Source organism: Vombatus ursinus, unplaced genomic scaffold (genome assembly GCF_900497805.2).
Source record: "Vombatus ursinus unplaced genomic scaffold, bare-nosed wombat genome assembly UNPS02014793.1, whole genome shotgun sequence".
Classification (NCBI taxonomy): domain Eukaryota; kingdom Metazoa; phylum Chordata; class Mammalia; order Diprotodontia; family Vombatidae; genus Vombatus; species Vombatus ursinus.
In genome coordinates, this window is record NW_020954571.1 from 11052420 (window position 1) to 11077981 (window position 25562).

Consider the following 25562-nt stretch of genomic DNA (forward strand, 5'->3'; position numbering starts at 1 on the left):
GTGAGTGTTGGACTTACATGATCCCTTCCAGCTGTAAATTCGTGATCCTATAAGCATCTCATAAATGGTCTCTTTATAAAGTAAGATGCCAAAAAACTGCCCCCTAAAAATATTCAAATATTTCTCTAGTGGATTTCCATGTCGCTAGGGTATCCAATAAGTCCTAAATGGATAATTTAGTGAATTCCTGCCAGAACAAAGGGCACCCCAGTAAATCCTGGGTGGGACCACCACATATTGCCTGAGAATGGCACTGATTCCCTCAATTCTCTCTAGGTTCTCTCTTTTCCTGAGCTAGACCCATTCACTCCACCTGAAGCCAGTTCAACAGGTTCTATTACCAGCTGTGGATTCTCAAAGTGCTAGGGATGGCCCTAGTTTATGTGTTGGGGGATATACATCCCCACTGTAGCTCCTGAGTCCAGCATTGGTGAGTACAATTTACACAAAATCAAACACCACAACACCATTAACTCTTAAAGATAAAACTTTTGTTAAATGACAAGGCAAAAGCAAGAATAATCAGAAAATGTATTCAATAGAAGGCAAAAGCATGCATAATAACATTTACTCAACAGAAAGCAAGATAATCACTTTTACTCAATAAAAGCAGAAGCAGAAATGACTAACATAGCAGCCCACGCGTAAACTTGGGCCACACTTTCTCACCAATGCATGATGCTAGTTGGGGAGACTGAGCACATACTTACAAAACCTTTAGCAAGGAGGCACATGAATAGGGAGACCTATGTGCTTAGAATTTGACAAATTCTGTCAAATAAGATAGATTATTGACATAGATTCCATCAAAGGGCTGCACTTGAGGACATAGACGGCCACATGTGGCCTCAAGGTCTCAGGTTCCCCACCCCTGGATTAGGACAACCCATGCAAACCCCTAAAGTTTTTCATCTCTCAAGCTGAAAGGAGTTACAGGGCAATCTTTTCTTTCTCCAGCCAATCAACTCTTAGCATAGTGAATATACCAGCTGCAGACCCTGCCTGCCAGCTTTGATCAGCTCCTGCCAGCTACTCTTGCGTCTTGTCTCCTTTGCTGCCTCTATGTTCATCTGGTCATCTCCTATTCTTTCTTTCCCTTCCTGCATTTTCATGCTTCTAATAACCTTATCGGGTATTACCTTATTATCAGGTAATACCTTATCAGGATTTCCTTTATAAGCTTTACATAACCTATCTTGGAGTTAAGAAATTCAAAAATTCCACATTTCTGTCAGGCATGACTAGCACTCCTTATGTAATCTTCCCATAGTCCCCAAATACTTACTTGACTCGTAATTTATCGGCTATGTCCTCTGTAAGCCAGAAGTCACACACAAATGAGCCCATGGATCACAATGCCCTTGCAGCCATCACTACCTCTTGGTGAATTTATCTAAGGGGCAGTTCTCTGTCAGGCCCTCCTCAGATGTTTGTGTCTACTCAACATTCCATCTGGTCATCTGTTCAATATGGCTGTTTAGAGACAGACTGAAAATTCAGGACTAGTGGGCTGGATTGGTATTTATTGATCAGGATGGGCAGTGTTATTTGATAAGTAGTTCACTTGAGAAAATTTTCACAATGTGAATTAGCTCAGCAAAAACATTAATTAGATTTCTTTGTACCTCAATTACAAATACAATGCCCACAGAAAAGAGTTTGTGATGTTCTTTGCGATGAGATGACATCTGTAGTATTGTCTTCCCTTTGGGGCAGGTCTTTAAGAGCAAGTTTCATAACCCTCAAATCAATGGTTTTAGACAAATTCAGTGGGAGATAACATACTCCATCCCAAACCTCCCACTCCCCCTACCATGGAGGAGACATTGTGGGACTATTCCTGGGTATGGGGTGGGTGAAACCTGCCGATTACGAGCTTCCTATTTTAACCAATCATTTCCGCTAACTAGGTGCTAGACTGTCTTTTCTATACTGCTGAACTTCTAAGAAGTCCCAGTTACTCCATCCTTGGTATTCCCTGGTTCTCGTATTTTAAAAGGGACACTGACAAACTGGGGCTTGTCTACAAGATGAAGAAGAACATGCTGAGAAAAAACCATGAGTTGAAGGAATTAGAATGCTTAACCTTTAAGAGATATAACCACCATCACCGTCTTTATCTGATGGGCCCTGAACAACAGCTGTTCTATGCAGCTTAAGAAAGCGCAACTAGAACCAATGGTGGGAAATTAAAGAGAGGCAGATTTCAGATCAACATAACTAACATTTAGAGCTATTCAAACCTGAAATGGTCACATACACATCTTTTTTATGCAAAAAAAGTAAAATGACATGTCATACTGTAGCGAGCCCTTCATCACTGGAAGCATTGGAGCAGAAGTTGGAACTGCCTCTTATGGGGGACTTACTGTTTACCACCCTGGGCCTGATTATTCACCAAGCCCAAACACATCTTATTCTTATTCTGGAATCCTTCAAAGGGTAACCTGATATAAGTACTCAGAGGTCTTTCAGGTTTTATGCGATCAAATTCTAGAGGAGATGAGGTATTTCTATAAAATACTGGGGATAGTATTCGTCAAAGCTAACAAACTGGCCTGATGGAGGTTCCCAAAAATGATTCTGGGAATGGTTTGAGAATTCTGGGAATGGTCTGAAAAAGGGAAACCATTTATCTATTGGAGAGTGGCTTTTAATCATACTGTAGAAGTTCATGGCAGATTCTGCATTTCAAACTTTTACAAATTCTACAAATGTTCAAGTAATCAAAGTAGTCTATTTTATCTTCCATAGTATTATCTGCATCACCCATGGTTACACATTCATCCCCTACTAAGAGTTAGGAGAAGGATTACTCTTCTTCCTCCCCTAAACTGTCAATAGTACAACTTTTTTGTTTAACCAATTTACCTACTTGGTATTGTAGCATATGGTGTAACAGGCAGGTCTAAACCTATTTGCTACCAAACTACTAACCAGTTTTCCCAGAAGCTTTTTCCCCAGTACTTTGTGTTCTTTTGAGATCTGACAATACCAAACTGACTTCATTCCTACTTTTTTCATTACTTCCTAGATATTCTTGACCTTTTATTCCTCAAGATGAAATATATTACTTTGCCCAATTATAAAGTAATCCCTTGGTAATATCCTCCACATAAATTGTTATTCTAATTACATAAAGTATCCTCTTAGTAATTTGGTCTATCACTGAAGTTACAGATTAATTTGAGAAATATAATTTTTACCACAATACATGTTTCAACATTGTAATTTCTTGTATTTTCTTTTTAACGTCTTACCAACCCCCTCATTTCAGATGGGAAAATGAAGCCCAAAAAGGCAAAATAACTTTGCCAACAGACCTACAGGTAGTGGGCAGTGGGGATGGAAACACAGCAGTCTTGTATACAGATGTGATGAAGGTGCCCAATGGCACTGGTTGACTCCACCAAGCTGTGGAATCCTTGGGATTTTCTGGTCTTCTCCTACCTAAGGAGAACCCTCCCAGGTCTAGTAGGTCACGGATCACAACCCAGGAACAACAGCAAACCCTTCATTACAAAGATGAAACTATTTCAAGGGGTTGGAGGAGTACCTCTCTAGCCTATTAAAGGTAGGTTCGACAAAATACAAGGCACAGGGAGTGCCACTTTCCCACCATAATATGAGGTGCCTGAGAACCTCCTAAAACAGTACTAGGGGAGACAAACCTCCCCCAAGAGAGCTGAAAAAGCCCTAGCCAGATCTGTCCCCCAGAAGCAGGCCCAAGGACAAACCAAGGTATGCAGGGGTAGGGGGAGACTTCTAGCCAAGAGGGTAACCTCTTGCCCCCAAAGATGCCCAGGAATAAATAGGGAATGTTCAGGTATCCACCAGCCCTAGGAATTCTGACATTTTACAGATGGGGAAATGATTTCCTCAGAGTCATACAGGTAATAAACAGCAGAGCTAGGATTCAAAATCCCATTGCCCTGTCCCATACTCTATTCACTGCACTGGACTGGCCCTTGTTCTGTCTCTTTCCAGGTCCCTTGGCCCTGCCCCTCAATGCCTTCACTTAGCCCCAGGGGCAATGGCCTTCAGGTTGCTCGTCCGTGTGAGAATGTTGGGCATAAAGAGCAGTCCAGAGGCCCGCTCTATGCTTTCAATGGGAACCAGGAAGCGCTCCAGGGGGATATTCTCATCCACAGGTGCATTGGGCATCACGTATGAACGGAGCTCGATCTGCCCTCCAGGAGCCTCAAGGATCAGCACCTTAAAGAAGTGGGTGGGTACCGCTACATTGTTCTTGCCAATCACCTGGTACTTCACATACATCTTCCCATCAGCTTCCCTCCTAGACAGAGCAGAAAAGAGGAAAAAGCAATGAACCAAGGTCAACAGACATTTATTAGTGTCACAACAATGACACACTAGGCCCAGGTCCCTGCCCTCAAAGCTTACAGCCTAATTAAGTTAACAAGCATAGGGCAAAAGACGGTCCCTGCCCTCAGGGAGCTCACAGTCTAACAGATAAGACAACATGCAAACAACTATGTACAAACAAGATTTTGTGTGTGTGTGTGCATGTGCGCGCGCGTGTGTACACACAGTAAACTAGAGATAATTTCAGAGGGAAGGCACCAAGATTAAGAAGGGCTGGGAAAAGTTTCTTGCAGAAAGTGGGATTTTACCTGCAACTTGAAGGAAATCAGGGAGGCCAGGAGAAGATGAGAAGGGAGAGAGATTCCAGCCATGGGGGCCAATCAGTGAAAATTAGTAAAATCAGGAGATGAAATGTCTTGTGTGAGGAACAAGGAGGTCAGTGTCACTGCAAAGCAAAGTATGTGGCAGGCTGTAGGGCGTAAGAAGACTGAAACTGCAGGAAGGAGACAATTAAAAAACCAAACAGAAGATTTTGTATTTCATCCTGGAGGTAAGACAGAGCCACTGGTGTTGACTGAAATGGCGGAGGGGGGGGGGGGCAGGGTTGATAGGATCAGACTAGCACTATCAGAAAAGTAAATGGAGAGCTCAGTAAAGACGGAATGGAGTAAGAGAGATCAATGAGCAGGCTACTGCAATAGCAGGGCCTGCACCATGATAATGGCGGTGGCAGTGTCAAAGGAGAGAAGGGGGCATATACCAGAGATGTTGTAAAGGTAAAAACAAATAGGACTTGGCAAACGATTGAATGTGGTGGGTAAGAATGAGCTGAGAATGCAAGGCTGCAAGCCTGGATGACTGGGAGGATGGTGGTGCCTTCAGCAATGATAAAGAATGGCAAAATTCAGAAGAGAGGATCCTTTCAGCAGCACATTAGTAGAGAAGGCAGGTGATGGTAAGAACAATCCAAGACTGAGGTTTGCCAGGACAAGGCCTTCAATAGGATGAAAGGGCAAGGAACTCAAGAGAAGAGGACTTTGTGGAGTTGAGCTGGTTCATCAAGAAGTCAAGATGGGATGGGGAGGGGAGTGCAGCCAGTACAGGATTGATGGCTTGGGAAAGAACTAAAGTGTGCAGAGATTAGAGGTCATGCTAAGAATGAAGAACACTAGGCAGCGAGGGGATGCAGTGGACAGAGCACTGGCCCTGGAGTCAAGAGTCCAAATTTGGCCCCAGACCCTTACTAGCTGTATGACCCTATGCAAGTCACTTAACCCTGATTACCTCAAAAAGAAGAAGAAAAGAAAGAACAGGTTTTGGAATTGCAAGGCAGAGGAAGAGGTGAAATGACAACAAATTATGGTCAAATAAGGGAATTTTACAGTTACTGAACGTGGAAATGATGCATTTGTGGGTTAATGAAAGATCAGTGATATGAACCTCTCTCTGTGTAGCTGAGGTGAGACTAAGGAGTAGGAGATTAAAGTGTTTGAAGAAGTATCAGTATGCACATTGAACATGAGAGCAGTTCAGAAAGACGGAAACACTGAGTACCAGGGACTGAGGAAGGAAATAAAAAGTGTCCTGGGGGTCGGCGGATGACAGCCAGCAGAATCTTAATGAGGTTATGGATACAGACTGAATGAACTTCAAAGGAGGAGAGGTTACTCAATGACGGTGGTAGAGGGAGAGCCTGGAAGAGGCAGTGTGGGGCAAGGCGTATTCCAATTTCCCCACCATGATCAGTAAGTGGCCAAGGAAGTTGTGTCATCAGGGCACAGCCAGGCCTAGTGAGAGCAAGAAGATGGAAGGGGCAAGAAAGGAAAAGATGTAAGATGAAAGCTGGTTAGTTACGTATGGAGCAGGCATTCCAGAGAGCACAGCGGAATTGCTGGGTAGGTTTAGAGTGGTCGAGCTGAGGAGAACAGGAATAAGGAAGTAGTCGGCGGGGGACCAGAATCATTGGGATAAGGAAGAAGAGCAGAGAGGGAATAAGCATTTATATAACACCTACCACATGCTAGGCATCGCGCTAAGTGCTTTACAAATACTACCTCACAGGTGTATGTCGACCATTGCAGAATTAAGTTCAGGTAAGGTGAAGTCGTCCCAGAGCCTCAGGAAGCAATGGAAGCTGGAAAGCTTGGGGATGAGAGGGTGGTACCTAGGCAGGGGCAAGGTAACTACTGTGGAGTTGCAGGTGGCCAGAGACGATGTGATGGAATGACTGCTCAGGAGGCCTTACTGGACAAGTCCAGGGGAGGCAACTTCTGTGGAGCTGTTAAGTGGCCAGAGACAGTCTAGTTAAGGTGGTAGGACACTTCATCATAAATGCACAGAACCTTACATTTAGAAAAGAAGTGAGGGGTCATCTGACCCAACCCACCTGAAGCATGAATACACAAGGAAGGCAAGATTTCAGTAGTGCAGGTCGTCTTCTGCTTGGATATAGATCACAACTCATCTGTTCTATAGTAGACAATATTCATGAATTATCATAGCCAAAAAATGTTATCACTTACTGGCCAATCTTGTAGAGAAGTGCTTTTCTATACTTAGACAGAATGATGCCAATACATGACCTGCACTCAAAGCTTTTTCAGTTAGGCAAGATCTGTCAGCACTTGCATCCCCATGGTAGATATTAGGTACAGTACATAAAGTACTGGACTTAGAGTCAGGACAGATCCCAGTTTGAATCCGGTCTCAGACACTGCTGTGTTATACTAGGGAAGTCACCTATCCTTCAGCCTTAGTTTCCTCATCTGTAAAATGGGGATAATAACAGTTACCCTTAAAGTAGTTATGAGGACTAAACGTATTCATGAATGTAAAGCATTTTGCAAATCTTAAAGTGCTATATAAATGTTAGGTATTATTGTTATAGGCTTCCAGACTCCAGCAGTCACCTCCATGCCACAATGAGGCACTGAAGAACTTGGGGGAGTTCTATGAGGAACTACACCTATGAGGAGCTAAAATAGAATACAAAATTGAGGTTAAGGCTGGGGAGGATGGACAGGGGGAGTCAGCAAAGGTCCCAGAGCATGGGTATGATCTGATGATGGAAGCCAAGGCTAGCTAACTTTGGCAATGACCCAACAGTACTTTAGTTAATGACAACTGCAGGCTAGTAGGGCTAACAAGATAGACATTTATCTTCAGAAGGAAGCAGGGATTCCTTTATGAGCTTTATAAAAACTTCCTATATATATATATATGTGTGTGTGTGTGTATGTATATATGTGTATATATGCATATATAATGTATATATACACACACACATATATATACACACACATACATATGTGTGTGTATATATGTATTTTCAATCAGCAAAAATCCACCTTCTCTCCCTCCCATGCCAACCTCCCCACCCCTCAAGCCAATTAAGAATGGAAAACAAAACCCGTTATAAACATGTATGGTCAAGAAAAACAAATTTCTGTACTGGCTGTATTGAAAAAAATGTCTCATTCCGTACTAAGTCCTTTACCTCTATTAGGAAATGGGTTTCATCATTAGTTGTCTGGAATTGTGGTTAATCGTTACACTGAGCAGAATCCCTAATTATTTCAAAGTTATCTGTCTTTAATTTAATTTTCATAGTATAAACTATACTCTTGATTTTGTTCACTCCACTGTACATCTGTTCATACAAGTTGTCCCAGGCTTCTCCAAAACCATCCTCATCATCATTTCTTATAGCACAATAGTCTTCCATCACATTTACATACCATAACTTGTCCAACCATTCCCCAATGTATGGGCATCCTCCGATTCCCATTCTTTACCACCTCAAAAAGAACTATACTATTTTTTTACATCTGACAAGTTTGTTTTGCTTAGTTCTAATCCCTCTTTTAATCTACCATCCAATTCCCCCTTTACTCCTTTCTGTCCTATTTCCCTATGGAGTGAAATTTATTTCTGCATCCAACTACATATATGTGTATAATCTTTCTTTTTTTTAAATCAGGTCAGATGAGAGTTTGGGTCAAGCGTCAGCTACCCCACCCCCTCTTTGTTTCTATAAATGTCTATTTGTGCACCCTGATTATTTGACATAATTTCCCCTAACACCCCACCCCCAGCACATTGCTCTTCCCCCCTTTCCACTTTTCTCTTAAGATCATCTATGTATAATAGAACCACTCTCACACCTTGTCTAATTAGATTCCTTCTTGATAAGATTCATGATGATGATGATAAGATTCTTCAGGGGCAAACATTATCATCTCCCCATATTTGAATGTAAAGTTTATCCTTGTTTAATGCCTTACCACTGTTTACCTTTTTATAATTCTCTTAATTCATGTGCTTGAACTTCAAAGGTTCTATGCAGCTCTGGTCTTTTTATCCAGAATGCTTGGAAGGCCACTGTTTCATTAAAAGTCAATGGCTATAACTTTATATCTTTTGCCTTCTAGAATAATGTATGCAGTTCAAACTCTCTGCTCTTATATAGTAGTAGTTGCTAAATCTTATATGATCTTTACTGTGGCTCCTCAGAATTTGAATTATTTTTTTCCTGGCTGCTTACAGTATTTTTTCTTTCACCTAGTAGAAGCTCGAAATTTGGCCATACTGTTCCTGGGAGTTTTCATTTGCGGGTTTCTTTCAGGAAATGACTAGTAGATTCTTTCTATTTCTACTTTGCATTCTGGTTCTAAGAGATCTGGAGTTTTGTTTTCAAGATTTCTTGAAATATGATGTCTAGGAAAAAAATTAAAAAAAAAAAAAGAAATATGATGTCTAGGCTTTCTTTGGTAATGCGTTTCAAGCAGTCCAATTTTGGTTTTTTTCCTCCCTCCTGGATCCGTTTCCCAGGTCAGTTGTTTTTGCTATGAGATACCATATAATTTCATTTTTTTCCAGCCTTTTGACTTTGTTTTAATATTTGTTTCATAGAGTGATTATAACGCCTATTTGGTTCATTCTAATTTCTAGGGAGTTTGTTACTTGGGCAAAATTTTGTACCTGTTAAGCCAAGTGGTTCTCTTTCCAAATGTTTCTTCTATTTTTTGCCCAAATTTTTTTCTCTCTAGAGTTCTCATTTAATTTGTAAAAACATTTTAAACTTTTGTTTCATTTCTTCTAGGAATTCTAATTGAACTTGTACACAAGTTGTGTTTTTCTTTGAGGCTTTGCTTGTAGATGTTTTTGGTGCAGTTCTTTTCTAGGTTTGTGCCTTGAGCATTCCTGTCCCCGTAATAGCTTATGATGGGATTCTTCTTCTGTTTGCTCCTTCTTCTTACCTTACTTCCCAATTTCAAACTTGATATTAGTGCACATTGATATACGCACTTTTAGAGGGAAGGTCTGGGCTGATCCTATTAATGCTTTCTTAGGGTACTGGGTGTTGTGTTATTTCAGGATCTCAGGGCAACTCAAGCTTTGGACCCTGCAAGCTTTCAATGCTCCCAAAATGGACTAATCCAGGACAAAATCTGATTGCTTCCCCTGTCCCCAACTCTCCTCTTCGTCCCCCTTGCAGAGCTGAGGTCTGCAAATTCCTGATCTGGATTTGGGTCAGAGTAAGAGTAGACTCCTGCTACATTTAGACTGCTGCTCTCATCCACCTGCACAGCTCTACTGATTTAAAGGGACAGAACCGCAGGTTTTCCTGTGGTCTGAGATTTCTGCCCTGATTATTCCTCTACAGTTTTCAGACAGTGCTAGAAGATGGAAATGAAACTCCGCTCTGCTCCCAGATCTGAGCCACATCAGGATCTCATGGCTGCTCACTACCCTGGAACCAGTTCCCAATATCAGTCTGTCCTAGATCTGTGATTCTGTGAACTGAGGAGGCAACAAAGTCTCCAATTGGCACCTATTCCTGCACCTGGCACTTAATGCCTTAGTAAGGGTCTAGAACAGGGGTGGGGAACCTGCAATCTTGAAGCCATATGTGGCCCTCTAGGTCCCCTCAAGTGCAGCCCTTTGACTGAAGCCAAACTTCACAGAACAAATCCCCTTAATAAAAGGTGGCCACGGGGCAGCTAGGTGGCACAGTGGATAGAGCACCGGCCCTGGATTCAGGAGGACCAGAGTTCAAATCCAGCCTCAGACACATAACACTTACTAGCTGTGTGACCCTGGGCAAGTCACTTAACCCTACTGCCTAACCAAAATAAATAAATTAATTAATTAAATTAAAATAAAAGGAGGCTACATGTGGCCTGGAGGCAGAAGGTTCCCCACCCCTGCTAGAAACCTCCTCTTGCTCTGGTTCATAGCTTCTCCATATGGTGGAGAGCTCCTCAAGGACTCATATTCCTGGCCAGATCCAGTTTCCTGTGTCCTCAGACCTCTTGGTCTCTCTTATGCTGACCTGGACTGGAAAAATGAGTTGCCTTGACTTTTTCTTAGATTTTCCCACCAGGATTCAGACTGGTAGAGTTTCCAGGCCTCTTCTCATACTGTCCACTCTCAAGTACTACCATCTAGTCAAATTCCCTTATTTTACAGACAAGAAAATCGAAGCAGGATGATGGCAATTGAGCGATCAATAGACAAGCATTTATTAAGCACCTACTATGTGCTGGCCACTGGGCCATCACCGGGAATACAAAGACAAAAGTGAAACAGTCCCTGCCCTCAAGGAGCTTACATTCAATTGAGGGAGATGACATGTACAAATATAAGTAAATACAAAATTAGGTAGTCCCTTTTGTATGTGATTCATGTGGTTGTTGAAAGTGGCAGAAAAGTAGCTATTATGAAAAGAAAAATCATTAAATCAAAATGTAAAGGACATAAAGAATTACCTTTTCAGTGATAAACAACTGGGTTATTGAAAGAGGCAGAAAAAGACATTGGTGCTTGAAAAACTTTTTAAAATCCAGGTGTGAAGCAGCAGTCATTCCATTAAATACGAGGAGAGACGCAAGAGGCCCAGACAGGAAACTGAGAGGACCTCTTTGAGAACAGAGAAATGAAGGCCACTGGCCATTTTGCATGTAACTTTTTAGAGCTTGCAAAGTTAAAATTCAAAGTGACAAACAGCAGTTTGGAGACTATGGGGTGATTAAATATGGGCTGTTGGCGTCAAAACTAAGACAAAGGTGGATTTTGTGAGTTTTACTCATAAGGGAAAGTTTCACCATTGAGCAGTAAGAGGCTCTGATCTAGAATGTCAAAAAATCCGGCGGCAGCTAGGTGGCTTAGTGGATAGAGCACCGGCCCGAAGTCAGGAGGACCCGAGTTCAAATCGGGACTCAGACACATAACACTTACTAGCTGTGTGACTCTGGGCAAGTCACTTAACCTCAATTGCCAAACAAACAAACAAACAAAACAACCCAAGAGGACAGAAGTTAAGAAGACAACAGGAGCCGAGTGAGAAGATCTGGGCAAGAACAGTCAGCTAAAAGGACTGCTTCAGCTGCTGTCCTTGGGAGTCTGATGACTGGAAAAGAAGCATTGTTTTGCAGCCAAGGTAGGGGAGCCTTCTGTTCAGAGGGAAGAAATCCCTGAATGCTCCCTTTTGATTTGAGAAAGAAAAGCAGAGGGGAAAGACTGGCTTTGCAGCTAGAAGAGACAAGAAGGTAGAAGTCGAAATAGATTAGAAGAGAGAAGTTGGCTGGGGCTTGTTTGCATTGCCAAGAGAACTAGCCAGAGAAGCCCAGCAGTTCTCTAGCTTAAGGGAGCTGCTTATCATTCACAGTAACACTACTCCAGAGTCCTTTGAAGGGTAACTGCGAGTTAAGAGGGTTTGTCACTGTTTCATCAGTGTGAGAGTTAAGGAGCATTGGATTTGACCAGCAGAACCATGAGGGTCAGAAGGGGGGAATGTAGCAGAGAACTGGCTTCATTTAGCGCTTACTGTTCATGAAGGGACCAAGTACATAAAGACCTACAATTCAGGGTTGTGAGCCGCCCAAGCATATAGTTTGTATTCATTCATGTCTCTCTACTTGGTTTCTTTCTTTTTTTGGGGGGGGGGGGGGAGACGACTAGGCAGTGGGGTTAAATGACTTGCCCAAAGTCACACAGCTAGTAAGTGTTGAGTGTCTGAGGCTGGATTTGAACTCAGGTCCTCCTGACTCTAGGGCTGGTGCTCTATCCACTGCACCACCTAGCTGCCCCCCTCTACTTGGTTTCTGTATGTCCCCACTCTTCCCCTTAGATACTGTGTACAATGATAGGAGAATGTGACCCAGGTGAACTGAGATGTATAAATTTATGCATTTGCTTTATATTGCGTAACTATGATGTATCGATTAGTCTTGCATTTGTCTCATTGCTTAAACAGAGTTAATGGGTAGAAGTATTATGAAATGGTGGCATGTTAGGATCTACAGGAACTCAGATCCCCTTCACATACTCCCATTAAAGCTTGAAAAATGCATCATTTAAAAGAGGAATAAGGAGAATCACCTGAAGAGTCCTTTACCTAGACCATGAATTCTGAAGAAATACTGAAGCAGACACAAACGGGGGGTGGAGGGAGGGAGAGAGACAAGGGGGGGGGAAGAAGCCCTCCCATCCCTTGGTAAGAGCCTAGTAAAGAGGGAGGGGTTTCAAGCAAAATCCAGCTTAGAGGTGGCCCTATGGCAGAAGTCATACCCTGCAGCAAGAGAAAAGGGCAGAGGGGCCCTGTAAAACTCAAGAGTACTGGAGTGAAACTTGACCCAAGCACAGGCCCCCAAATCTAGACACTGAGGCTGCTGTGATGAGCAAACCAAGAAAAACACCAAATATGAGGAAATGCTTTCGAATTAGAGATCACCTGGGGATAAATCCCAAGGAAGAAAGCAACCACACAACAAGCCAGGTAGAACCTCAAAGAAAAAAAATGTTTTGGACATAAGGATTATAAGAATAAGTGGAAGAAATTAAACAAGAGATGCAAAATAAAATAGCTAAGAAATAATGGCAAAAACTACAGGAAAATTGAAGGGGAGGGGGGAAGACAGAAGGAAGGGCAGATTAGGGGAAAGGATATTCAGAATGCATGCCATCAGGGCAGCTAGGTGGCACAGCGGATACGGCCCCAGCCTTGGAATCAGGAGGACCCGAGTTCAAATCTGGCCTCAGACTCTTGACACTCACTAGCTGTGTGACCCTGGGCAAGTCACTTAACCCTAACTGCCTCACCCAAAAAAAAAAAAAAAAAAAAAAAAGGCAAAAAGTAGAATGCATGCCATCTTGAGGTGGGGGGAGGGACAAGATGAGGAGAAAATTTGGAACTCAAAATCTTGTGGAAGTGAATGCTGAAAACTAAAAATAAATAAATTAAAAATAAAAAGAAAGAATAGCAGAGAGAAATGATGAGAAATTCTGCCCAAGAAAGAACTGAATGCCCTGAAAATTAGAATGGGTCAGACATAAAACAATTACTCAATAAGAAATATGAAAACAAAATCAAAAGATTGAAGAAAAGAATGTATAATATTTTTTAAAATGAACTGGAATAAGAGCCAAGGAAAGACAGTCCAAGAAGTATCAGACTAAGTGAAAATCATGATCCCCAAAATAGAAAAAAAAAAGTGCCATATTTCAAGGAATTACACATGAAAACTTCTTAGAACTTTTAGAACATGAGGGGAAAAATAAAAATACAGAGAATCAACCAGTCATTTTCTCAAAGAAACAACAAAATGAAAACTCCTAGGAATATCATAGCCAAAACCCAGAGCTTCCAGGTCAGAAAAAAATATTAAAATAGCCAAAAAGAAAAGTATTAAAGTACCAAGGAGTCACAGTAAGAATCACAAAAGACTTGGCAGCTGTCATAATAAAGAAGAGAAGAATTAGCAATGATATTCCAAAAGGCAAAAGGTGAAGGCTGAATACTAAGAATAAACTATCCAGCAAAATTAAATACAATCATACAGGGGAAATGGATCTTTAATAAAATAGAGGATTTTCAAGCATTTATGGATGAAAAGGGTAGAACTAAGCAAACATTGTGAAAAGGATACGCAGGACCCAAAAGAAATATAGAAAGGTACACACAGATGTTCAATTGGAAACAAGTTATATAGAGGTGAAATGTCTTCTCAGAATCTACTATATAGAGAAAGGTAAATATGACAATGGGCCTTGTGTAGTTCCCCCCCCCCAATTTTAATGGTCTCAAAAGAAAAAAAAAAAACAATCGGGAGGGACAGGGGACTATTCTGGGAAAGAAAGGAGGAGGAGGGTGGAAAAATTACTACCACATTACAAAAGTGCATAAGATGAAATATATTTAAACATGAAGGAATGAGGAGAAAGGGTACCTCATAAATTTCATTTTCATCTAAACGGAATAAAAGAAGATTGGTTACACAGTGACACAAAGATTAAGGTATAGAAATACATTAATCCCAAAGGGAAAATAGGAGAGGACAGGAACAAGGGAGGGGAGGATAAGTGAGGGAACAGTCATAAGAAAAATAAAAAACTCCAATATCAGAGAGAGGAGAAGGGGAGAAAGATTAAAAAGGAAGAAAGAATAAACCCTGGGATCAAGGGTGGGTAAAGGGAAGAGAAGTACTGCAACAGGGTAGAAAAATGCTGTTCCTTTTATAGACCAGTGCTTCTTAAAACTGTGGGTCTCAAACCCCACATTTTAAGAAGTGCTGAAGGGGTCAAGAGTGGAAAAAGTTAAAAAAAAAAGCCCTGTTATAGACCACAAGTGTCAGGTAAACTCTTCAATGTACCACTTACAGGCCTAGGCAAATCTAACCAAAAGATAAACAATGAAAAGGTAAAGACCTGAAGAGAACATTAGAAAAACTAGAAATAACAACACCTATCTCCCAGGGTTGTTGTGAAGTTCAAATTAGACAATGTTTGTAAAGCACTTAGCACAGTTCACATAGTAGGCAGTATGTAAATCCTAGCTATCATTACTATTATCGTTAATCTCTGCTATTACTAATGGGAATAGAAAGGAATTTACATACTTCATCTATGCATGGCACCTTTACAAAAGTTGATCATATTCCTTCTATTGGTTCTAATTCTTCTTTATAACATGACTAATGTGAAAATATGTTTAATAGGAATGTATACGTAGAGCCTATATCAGATTGCATGCCGTCTTGGGAAGGGAGGAGGAGAAGGATGGGGGAGAAAATTTAAAACTCAAAAACTTATGGAAGTTAATGTTGAAAACTAAAAATAAACTAAAAAAAAAAAGTTGACCATAATATTGGATCAAAAAGACCTTACCAAAAAATATAGAAAAGTAGAAATACTAAACATCATTTGCTGATCACAATGCAATAAAAATTACATTAAACTGTTTTTGAAGAAAAAGTAATTGAAGACTAACAGAATTCTAAATAACTGATCAAAGAACAAATTATAGAAATACTAGAAAATCTCACAGAAAATCATAATAGACAACATACCAAAACTCATGGAATGCAGCTAAAGCATTCCTTAGAGAAAAATTTGTATCTCTAAATATGTTCATCAACGAAAGAAAGAATATATGAACTGGGCACAAATCCAAAAAAACTTGAAGAATGTATCAACTCCTTCCAACTCAACAAAAAAGTAGAAATTCTAAAAATTAAGGAAATGTTTAACAAAGTTCAAAGTTAAAAAATACTGAATTGATAAAGACAAGCACTTGGTTTTTTATAGCTAATCTAATGTAAAAAGAAGAAAGGGAAATCAAAACTTTTTTTATGAAAAAGGAAATTTCACAACTTGAATAGGAAATCCAGGGAATTATCAGAAACTATTTTCTCTAACTGCAAATTAAGAAAACTGATAACTTAAAAGGAAATGGATGAATATGTACAAAAAATATAAACTACCCAAATTAACATAAGAAATAGATTAAGTAACTCAAATATCAGAAAAATAAATTGTACATGCTATAGAAAGAACTCAAAAATTCAGGATCAGATGAATTTATAAGTGAACTCTATCAAACATTTAAAGAATAGTTATGAAAGGGCTTTTTCAGTATCTTTCTATGATACAAATATGATCTTGATACCTAAATCAGAGAGAGACAAAGCAGATGAGGTAAAAAAAAAAACAAAACATCAACAACAACAACAAAAAAAAACCAAAACCCAAAAAACAAAAAACCCAACTACAGACCAATATCCCTAATGAACAGGGATGCAAAATTTTTAAATAAAATATTAGCAAATAGGCTACAAACAACATATTAAAAATATTACACACTATGACCGCATTGGGTTTATACGTGGAATGCTGGGTTGGTTCAATATAAGGAAGATTATAAATAATAATAAACAATGTTAAATATAAAGAAATAAAAACTACATGATTTTATCAATAGGTGCCGGAAAGGCTTTTGACAAAATTCACTGCTTATTTCTATTAAAAATGCTAGAAAGTATAGGAATAAAACGGACTTTTCTTAATATGGTAAATAACATCTATCTAAAACCGAGAGCAAACATTCTACGTAATGGAGAAAAGTTAGAGGTCTTTCCAGTGTTGCAGTTGTTTGCCCTTCATTCTCCAAGAGGACCATGACATCAAGAAGGAGATGTTATGATTTGCAAGTGAACTGGATTTAAGTGAGGGAGGGCTCCAATAAGATCATGAGTAAAGCAAATGATGCCCATTATTGCCACTACAATTCAATGTAGTCCTAAAAATGCTAGCTATAACAAGAAGTCAAGAAAGAAATTAGGAGAGTAAACATAGGCAAAGAAGAAAACAAAACTACCACTTTTTGTAGATGACAAGTTGATGTACTCAGCAAACCCTAAAGTCAAACAAAATTAATAATAACAATAAATTCAGCAAATTTGAAAAATATAAAAATAAATCCACTGTAAATTAGCACCAATCCTATATATTACAAAAAACACCCAGCAAGAAGAACCAGAAAGAGAACTGCATTCAAAAAACCTACAGAAGGTATAAAAAATATCTGAAAGTCTATCTACTAGATACTTCTAAGAACTATATGAATCCAACCATAAAACATTATTTGCAGAAATAGAGAAACCTAAATAATTAGAAAAATATTCATTGCTCATGGGTAGGACAAATCAATATAATGATAAAATTAACCTAAATTAATTTATTCATTACCATGGCAATTAAATTACCAAAGGATTACCTTATAGAGCTAGAAAAATTTTAAAAATTCAAATAAAAGAACAAACTATCAAGAACCTCAAGGATAATAACGAATAAAAAAAAAAGAAGAGAGAGAGAGAGAGAGAGAGAGAGAGAGAGAGAGAGAGAGAGAGAGAGAGAGAGAGAGAGAGAGAGAGAGAGGAGGACCTCAGCATCAAATCTCAAAGCAGTAATCAGTAAAATCATTTGGTACTGGTTATAAAAAGGGGTGGGGGGGAGAAGGAGGCAATCAGTGGAACAGATTAGGTATACAACATACTGAAACAAATGAACAAAGAAGTGAGGTGTTCCCTAAACACAAATATCCCAGTTACCAGGAGAAGATCTCACCATTTGACAAAGACTGCTAGGAAAACTAGAAAGCAGTGTGGCCAAAATATGGGCCAACATGTTATATTGTATATATGCCAAGATAAACTCCAAATTGATACGACTTAAATATAAAGGGACATACCATGAGCAAATTAGAGGAGCAAAAAAGAAATCAACTCTCAAATCCATAGATAAAGGAAGAGTTCACGACCAAACAAGGGACAGAGTGAATCATAGGAGATAAAATAGACGATCTTGATTATGCAAAATTGAAAAATTTTTGAAGCCTGTGTTTTTGGGGTTTTTTTGGGGGGGGGGGCAATGGGGGTTAAGTGACTTGCCCAGGGTCACACAGCTAGTAAGTGTTGTATCTGAAGCTAGATTTGAACTTGGGTCCTCCTGAATCCAGGGTTGGTGCTCTATCCACTGCGCCACCTAGCTGGCCCCAAAATTGAAAAATTTTTGCACAAAGATATCTAAATCAACTAAAATTTGAAGGGTAATAAGTAATTTGGAAAAAAAAATCTTTACAGCAAGTTTCCTCTGATAAAGGTCTCATATCCAAGATACATAAGGAAGTGGTTCAAATTTATAAGACTAAGAGCCCTTCCCCAATACAGAAATGGTCAAGAGCAGCTAGGTGGAGCAGTGGATAGAGCACTAGCCCTAGAGTCAGGAGGACCCGAGTTCAAATCCAGCCTCGGACACTCGACACTTACTAGCTGTGTGACCCTAGGCAAGTCACTTAACCCCATTGCTTAGCCAAAAAACAAAAACAAAAAAAAAAAAGACAGAGAGAGAGAGAGAAATGGTCAAATAATATAAACAGACAATTTTCAAAAGAAGAAATCCAAATTATCAACAACCTTGTGAAAAAATGCTCAAAATTAGAGAAAAGCAAATTAAAGCAACTTTGAGGCTCCCCCTCAAACCCATGAGATTGACAAAGATGACAATAAAGGAAAATGAAAACTGCTGGCGAGGCTGCAAGAATACATGCACACTAATATACACTGTTGATGAAGCTGGGAATTGGTGTAACCATTCTGAAAAGCAATTTGTAGCTATGCCCCAAAAGTTATTAAACTGTACTAAACTAAACCACTATAACACTACTAAGTCTATATTCTCTCAAAGAGATCAAAGAAAGAGATAAAGGATTCATATGCTCAAAAATATTTATAGCCAATTTCTTCAGAGTAACCCAAACTGGCAAACTAAATGTCCGCTTACTGGAGAATGCATTGCTAAACAAGTGGATTATGAATGTAACAGAATATCACCATATAATAATGATGAAATGGACAGTTTTCAGAGGAAATTGGTAACATCTACAAATTGATGTAGACTGAGCTATAGAGAACAAATTTATACAATGACAACAACGTTAAGAAAAAAAAATTGAATGACTTTAGAATTCTGATCAATGCAATGATAAACCCCAACTCCAGAGGACTTAAGATGAATCATATCACCCACTTCTTGCTATAGAGGCCACAGACTGAAAATGCACAGTAAGATGTACTCCCGTTTTTGGACATGGCCAATGTGGGAATTTATTTGGCTAGACTATGAAATCTGCTAAGGGTTTTTTTCTTTTCTTTTCTTTTGGGGGGGGGGTTCAATGGTGGGGAAGGGAAGGGAAGCAGTGAGAGGGAAAGATAGTAAGTGTTTGTTCAAAAAAGTTAAGGATATCCTTATTGTGGATACTGATTTTGTATAGATGGGAAGCACACTGCTTGGGCTCAGGAGCTAAGGTTAGTAAGAGGAACGTGTTCTCCCCAAAAGTTCCCCCGAGCCCCCATAAAGAGTCCGAATTGTAGCAAAATGGTGGTCATCCTTTTCAGGGAACACTCCAGGCACTCCATGAAGTGGTTATATGACAAAGTAATTGGATGGGGAGTCAAGGAAGATCTCACAAAGAAGATGGTGCTTGAACCGAGCTTTGAAGGGAACCAAGGATTCCGAGAGGCAGGAAAGAGGAAGAGTGAATTCCAGGCATGTGGGATAGATATGGCCTGTGCAAAAAGCCTGGGGAAGGGCAATGAAAAGTCAGCAAGAAAGTTAGTTTGACCAGACCTTAGAGTGTGTGAAGGGGAGGAACGTGTGGTAAGACTGGAAAGGTAGGATGGAGCCAGGATATGAAGAGTTTTGAATGTCAAACAGGAGGCTAAATATGATCCTAAAGACAACCTGGAGGCATAGCGTGCCAAGGTCATGCCTGGGCTTTAGGAAAATGACCTTGGAAGCTGTGGGGAGGATGAACTGCAGAGGAGAGAGACTTCAGGCAAAGAGATGAATTACGAGGATACTGAAATAATCCAGGTGAGAGGTGATGACACCTTGAACAAAAGTGGTAGCTATGTATGCAGAGAGAAGAGGGCTTGATGTGAAAATAAAAACAGCTGGCATTTATATGTTACCTCAAAAGTTTACAAATATTATACGTCTTATCTCATTTGATCCTTACAACCACCCTCGGGAAGGTGTTATTATTAGCTCCATTTGACCTTTGATGAGGAAACTAGGGCTAAGAGAGGTTAAGTGACTCGCCCAGAGTCATACAGCTAGTAGACATCTGAGGCAGAATTTTAACTCAGGTCTTTCAATCCAAGTCCAGCACTCTATCCACTGTGCCACCTAGCTGCCTCAAATTTTGTGGAGGTAAAATTGAGAAGACTTGGCGGTTTTGTACCAGCGTGACTAGAAGGATGGTGGTGCCCTCCACAGAGCTAAGGAATATACAAGGAGAAGTATTTGGCTTCTCAAGACAGACACTTGCCTTACACCCACAGTCTGGGGGCAGGACATGGATGATGACCTAGCAAAGGAGACCGAGAAGCAGACAGACACACAGAAAAACCAGGAAAGATAAGAGTCACAAAAACCCAGAGGAGACAGTGATCAATAGTGTTAAATGCCACAGAGAACTCAAGGAGAAACAGGACTGAGAAAAAGCTCTTGATTTGACTATTTAGAGATCACTGGTAATTTGGTGAGACGGTTTTCAAATGAAAGGTGAGGTCACTAGTCAGATTACAAGGAGTTTAAAAAGAGGAAATGTAAAAAGCATAGACAACTTTTTCCAGGACTTAGGCTGAGAAAGGGAAGAGATGAATAGTTTTGACAGCTTGGGAAAGGATGCTAGGGCCAAGCGAAGGTATTTCTAAGAATAAGGGGGACACTTGTACATTTGTAGGGAGCAGAGAAGGGGTCAATAAATAGGAAGAGATTGAAGACTGCAGACAGAAAGCATGAGTGTGGGGAAAAGCTACTGGAGGAGACAGGAAGAAACTGAATCAAAGGTGGAAGTATCAGAGCTGGTCTCTTCCAGAAGCACCACTTCAGAGGCTTCAATCAAGGAGAATGACAACAAAAGATTTTGATATATAAAGAAGGGGAGAAGACAGAACTGAGATCAAATAAATTAGTTGGGGCGGGACGTGAAAAGGTTTGGAACAACTGCTGTGGGGAATGCAAATGTCAATTAGGGAATAGTAAAAGGATGGCCTTTAAGCCTCGATGGCCAAATAGAGATTCAATAACAGATTCACAGTGGACTCAAAATAGCTGTGACTTCCTTAGGTATTGTTCAGCAACAAGTAAGAATGGAGGAGGTAACACCAAACTGGGATGTGGCATGAGTATCATATGGGACAAAGGATTAGAAAGGACAGCGTCAGTTTCAATTGGTTAACTTCTGTTGTTATTTTTCAGTTGTTTCAGACTCTTCAGGACCCCATTTAGGGTTTTCTGGACAAAGATACTAGAGTATTTCCTTCTGCTCATCTTACAGATGAGGAAACTGAGGCAAACAGGGTTACGTGACTTGCCCAGGGTCACACAGATGGTAAGTGTCTGAGACTGGATTCAAACTCACAAAAGAGTTTTCCTGACTCCAGGGTCAAGACTGGGAAAGGAAGAAAGTACGGGCAGAAGGAGGTGGGTGAATGGGGGGTGGGGGTGAGATTTGGCTGAACACTGAGGGTCTTGAAGTCATAGTGAAGATGAAGATCAGAGACAGAAAGGGAAACAGAGAGAAGGGGAGAAGGACCACAGGTGATGAGTCAAAAGAGCAGCTTTCTGAATTCTTGATCCTGTATTTGGAACATTTATGAGCAACGGTGAGATTGAGGGTGTAACCAACCATCTGTGTATGTGTGGGTGAAGCAGAGAAAACGATTTGACTAAGTTCACACCCACAGCAGAATGTGGCATTCTCTACAAGCAGCCCCTATATCTGGGCATTTTACAGGACTAATCAGAAAAATATCCCCAGTGTACCTACCTGCAGACTTAGAGAGGGCAGGGGACAGGATTTATAATTCCGTCTCTCCCTGGTGTGTGCTAGCTCAGACCAACACTTGATGGCTGGATGTATTAAGGTGAGGTGAGAGTTTAGTGGAAAGGGGAGATGAAAAGGGTCAGGATCTCTCCCTTCCTTGAGACAAAGCCCTCCTTGGCTTCCCTAGCTAGGAAGCTCCCTCTCCTCCCTTCTCCAGGGAGCTCACCTGGGTAGGAAGAGAGGACCGGTGCAGACATAGACATTGTGATAAGTTTGGGTCAATCTTCTGCAATACTTTTCCAAATTGTTCCAGGCATTCTGGTTTAGGTGGGGCACCTAAAAGAGAAAGCACAGAAAGAGGGATGGAAGTCAGAAGGTCCTATGACTTCAGACCTCACCACCCCCTCTCCTGAGCTCAAACACCCAACACATCCCCTTTTCTAGTATTAGGCACTAGATTCAATCAGGCATGGCAAAGCACTACCTGGCATTTAGCTGTGGGAAGGAGAGACTCGGGTCCAAGGGGAGAAAATGGTAAACAAGCAAGCACAAAGTCTCAGAGTAAAACTGCAAAACACCACTGTAAATATTTACATCTTGCAAACATGCTATAATTGGAAATACTTCCAATTTATCCCGTATATAGCTTGTTTGTAAGCAGCTGCTTGCACCCTGACTGAACCCCTAGAGAGCAAGGAATTGTTTTTCGCCCTTCTTTGTATTCTTCGAGTTCAGCACAATGCCTGGTACACACCTAGTAGTAGACGTTTAATAAATGCTTATTAACTGACCCACACCTGCAAACATAACCACAGTGATGCCCAGAGTTGCTCCACTCTAGAGGAGGCTCCGACTCGCCGTGAGGCCAGTCCTTCCACCCCTACCTGCTATGATCCTAAAGCAATTTCGAATTTCTCTACAGTAGGGTATTGGGCTCCTCCCGTTCCACCAAGGGGCAAACCCTAGGAAAAATGGGTCCACCGTTAAGGGTCCATGGTAAGGATCGGCCTGTATGCCGCGACTCAACAAGCCTAGTTTCCAGTGCTCGCGGCCGACAACTGGTGCCCCTGGGCAAGTCCCTTCCCCTCTCCTCCGGACCTCTGTTTCCCCAGTTGCATAAAAGGCCGGCTGGACAGACGCGGGACCCGGGGCTCTCGACGCTGACCTGCGGCGCCACGTTACTCAGGTAGAAAGTGTCGTCCATGGCCTTCTGGCTCCAGCGGTGGTTGGCGGCGGCTGCCAAGTGGCCACGGTCGAAGCCGCTGCCCCGGTAGTCGGCGTTGGTGGCCCGATGGTAGACATGCACCGAGTCGTCCTCCTGGAAGCCGCAGGTCTGGCGGTCGCCTGGGCCCCGCAGCCGCTCGGGCTTCAGCTGCTCGATGACCCACATGGCGCTCCGGCTGCGCGGGTCGTAGCACAGCACGTAGGACTCGCGGCTCTTGAGCTGCGCCAGCCCCGGCAGCCCGTACTTGGCGAGCTCGCCCGGGCCCTCCGTCGGCACCACGGGCCCCGCCGCCGCCGCCGCCACCGGCAGCACGGGGAGCCGGCTCCAGAGCCCTCCCATTCCCGGGCTGGCTTTCCTGTTCAGCCATGCCACGGCCCCCGCCCCCAGCCCGGCCCCAAGGGCCAGGGACAGCCCCGGGACCAGCCAGCGGCCAGCCTGCATGTCGCCCGCCACGTACCCTCGAGCCTCCCCAGCTCCGGGAACGCTCCGACCTTCGGCGTTCTGACCGGAGCCCGGGACGTCGCTCTTAAAGGGGCCAGGGCGTCACCTCCCGAGGGGCTTAGCGAGTGGCTCCCACCTGTCGCGCTTCAAGGGGAGCCGCTTAGCAATCCGGAAGTTCCAGAATCCTCGAGCTTGCGGCTGACCCCAGATTTCTCTTGCACCTGGGTGTTGCCCTTTTAAGAATCTGGTTTAGGGTCTAGTCAACTGCTACCTATGGGAATGACTGGCAGCTCTAATTTCCGGCCTTAGGGCATGGTTACAGCCTTGCGCTAGATAGCGTAGGCGAGTATCTCAGCGAGCCGAAGATCCTCCAGGAGAGTAGTTCCTCCCACTTTTGGTCTTTTCGACTGGACGTCTGTAAATCTAGAGGCTAGGCCGTAAGATAAGAAGTTTAATAAGCAGCTGCCAGTTGGCTGTAATAACTCAATGAAACAAAAGGATACACACAAACGTGAGATTTTACACTGCCTTAGAGCAGGCGCAGAAGGAGCCCATCAGGTGAAGCTGTTCAGCCACTTTATTTGAGAGGTTGAGTAATGGGAATAGGATATCAGGTGTTGGCGGTAGGGGAGAGAGTCTTAGCCTTGGGCTGTAACCAAAGTCCGGTCAGATCCGATGCGTAGTTAATATCATCAGACCATCCTGGTGGGGCGAAGAGTATCTACTTATTTCCATCAGAATGTCTAGGTGGAACCTGAGGTCTGAGATAGTGGAGGCCACCCTTTGAGATGGAATCAGCGAATCTGTATTTATTTATTCGGCCCTCTCTGCATGTTATATTTCTTTGACCTCCAAGACTGCTATTTCTGGGGACATGCCCCTCCCCCCAACACATAGCACCCAGGTTTTGTCCATTTCCTCCTCCACATTGGCAGGGCAGGTTGGCTCCTCACGTCTGGGAATGGTCGTGCCACATGTCACCTCCTTTCCCCACGATGCTACAAAACATGGCAGTGGGGTACACGTGAGATGTCCCCAGGTTCATGACCATCGGTCTACAGTACAACACAGTAACAGCTCATTGTACAGATGGAAAAACAGATAAGGTTGAATTAGTCATTCCCAATCCTAGCATTCACAAGCCTCAGCATTTTACCAGTTTACTAAAGCATCCCTAAGAGGATGGAGCCAAGGCCAGAGTAACTAGCATTCTAGTACCCTTTATCACTGCTCTTCTGTTAAAAAACCTACTGACCCACTAGTCCAGTGCCTGAATCCTAAAAACAGGTAATATATTTTGAAACTGTTGCCTTCAGACTAAAGAAGTCTGAACTCTTTGCAAATTCTGCTGAATAATGTCTGACACTCTGAGGTAAAAATTAAAGTTATTAGCCATGCCTGATTTTCACAGTCATTTTGTTTTAAGTATGGGCTCCCAATAGGGACAGCCAACAGTTGTGTTAGGCCAGAATTGGCACCAGAGAATATACTGGTTTTGAAGGTTTCACCTCCCATCTTTGGGCCTTGGTTTCCACATCTGTTTAAAAAAAAAGTGGGGGAGTAGAGAGTGAACTTGATGATCCCAAAGTTTGTGGAATCTCTAATATTCCATAGAATCTTGATATTCTCAGTCTTTTTCAAAGTTCATTGACCATCACAAGATTTTCTCCCATTACAAAGCTGTTTTAGCACAACTCAATCACACTCAATGGGTCCATTGCAAAGGAAAGACACATGATTTATTAAGACAAATTGTCATGAACAGCACTGATTATGAAACAAAAAATTTAAAAGAAAAAACATTCTCAGCAATCCAAAGAAATGCCTACTGGATACCACGAACAACAAAACTGGAAAAAGTCTGTGGGCTAAGGCCTTAGGTCCAGCTCTTGAGGAAGT

At 41.8% G+C, this 25562-nt stretch overlaps 1 protein-coding gene across 1 annotated transcript; it reads right to left on the minus strand.

The window, feature by feature from the left end:
• Positions 1-1503: 1503 nt before the first annotated feature.
• Positions 1504-23663, minus strand: ENDOG (endonuclease G). Its single transcript, XM_027869708.1, has 3 exons — positions 23163-23663; positions 22224-22333; positions 1504-4297 (listed from the first exon to the last, which is right to left on the minus strand). The coding sequence occupies exons 1-3, from the start codon at positions 23661-23663 to the stop codon at positions 4015-4017; spliced, it is 894 nt and encodes a 297-aa protein (XP_027725509.1). The 3' UTR covers positions 1504-4014.
• Between the last annotated feature and the right edge of the window lie 1899 nt (positions 23664-25562).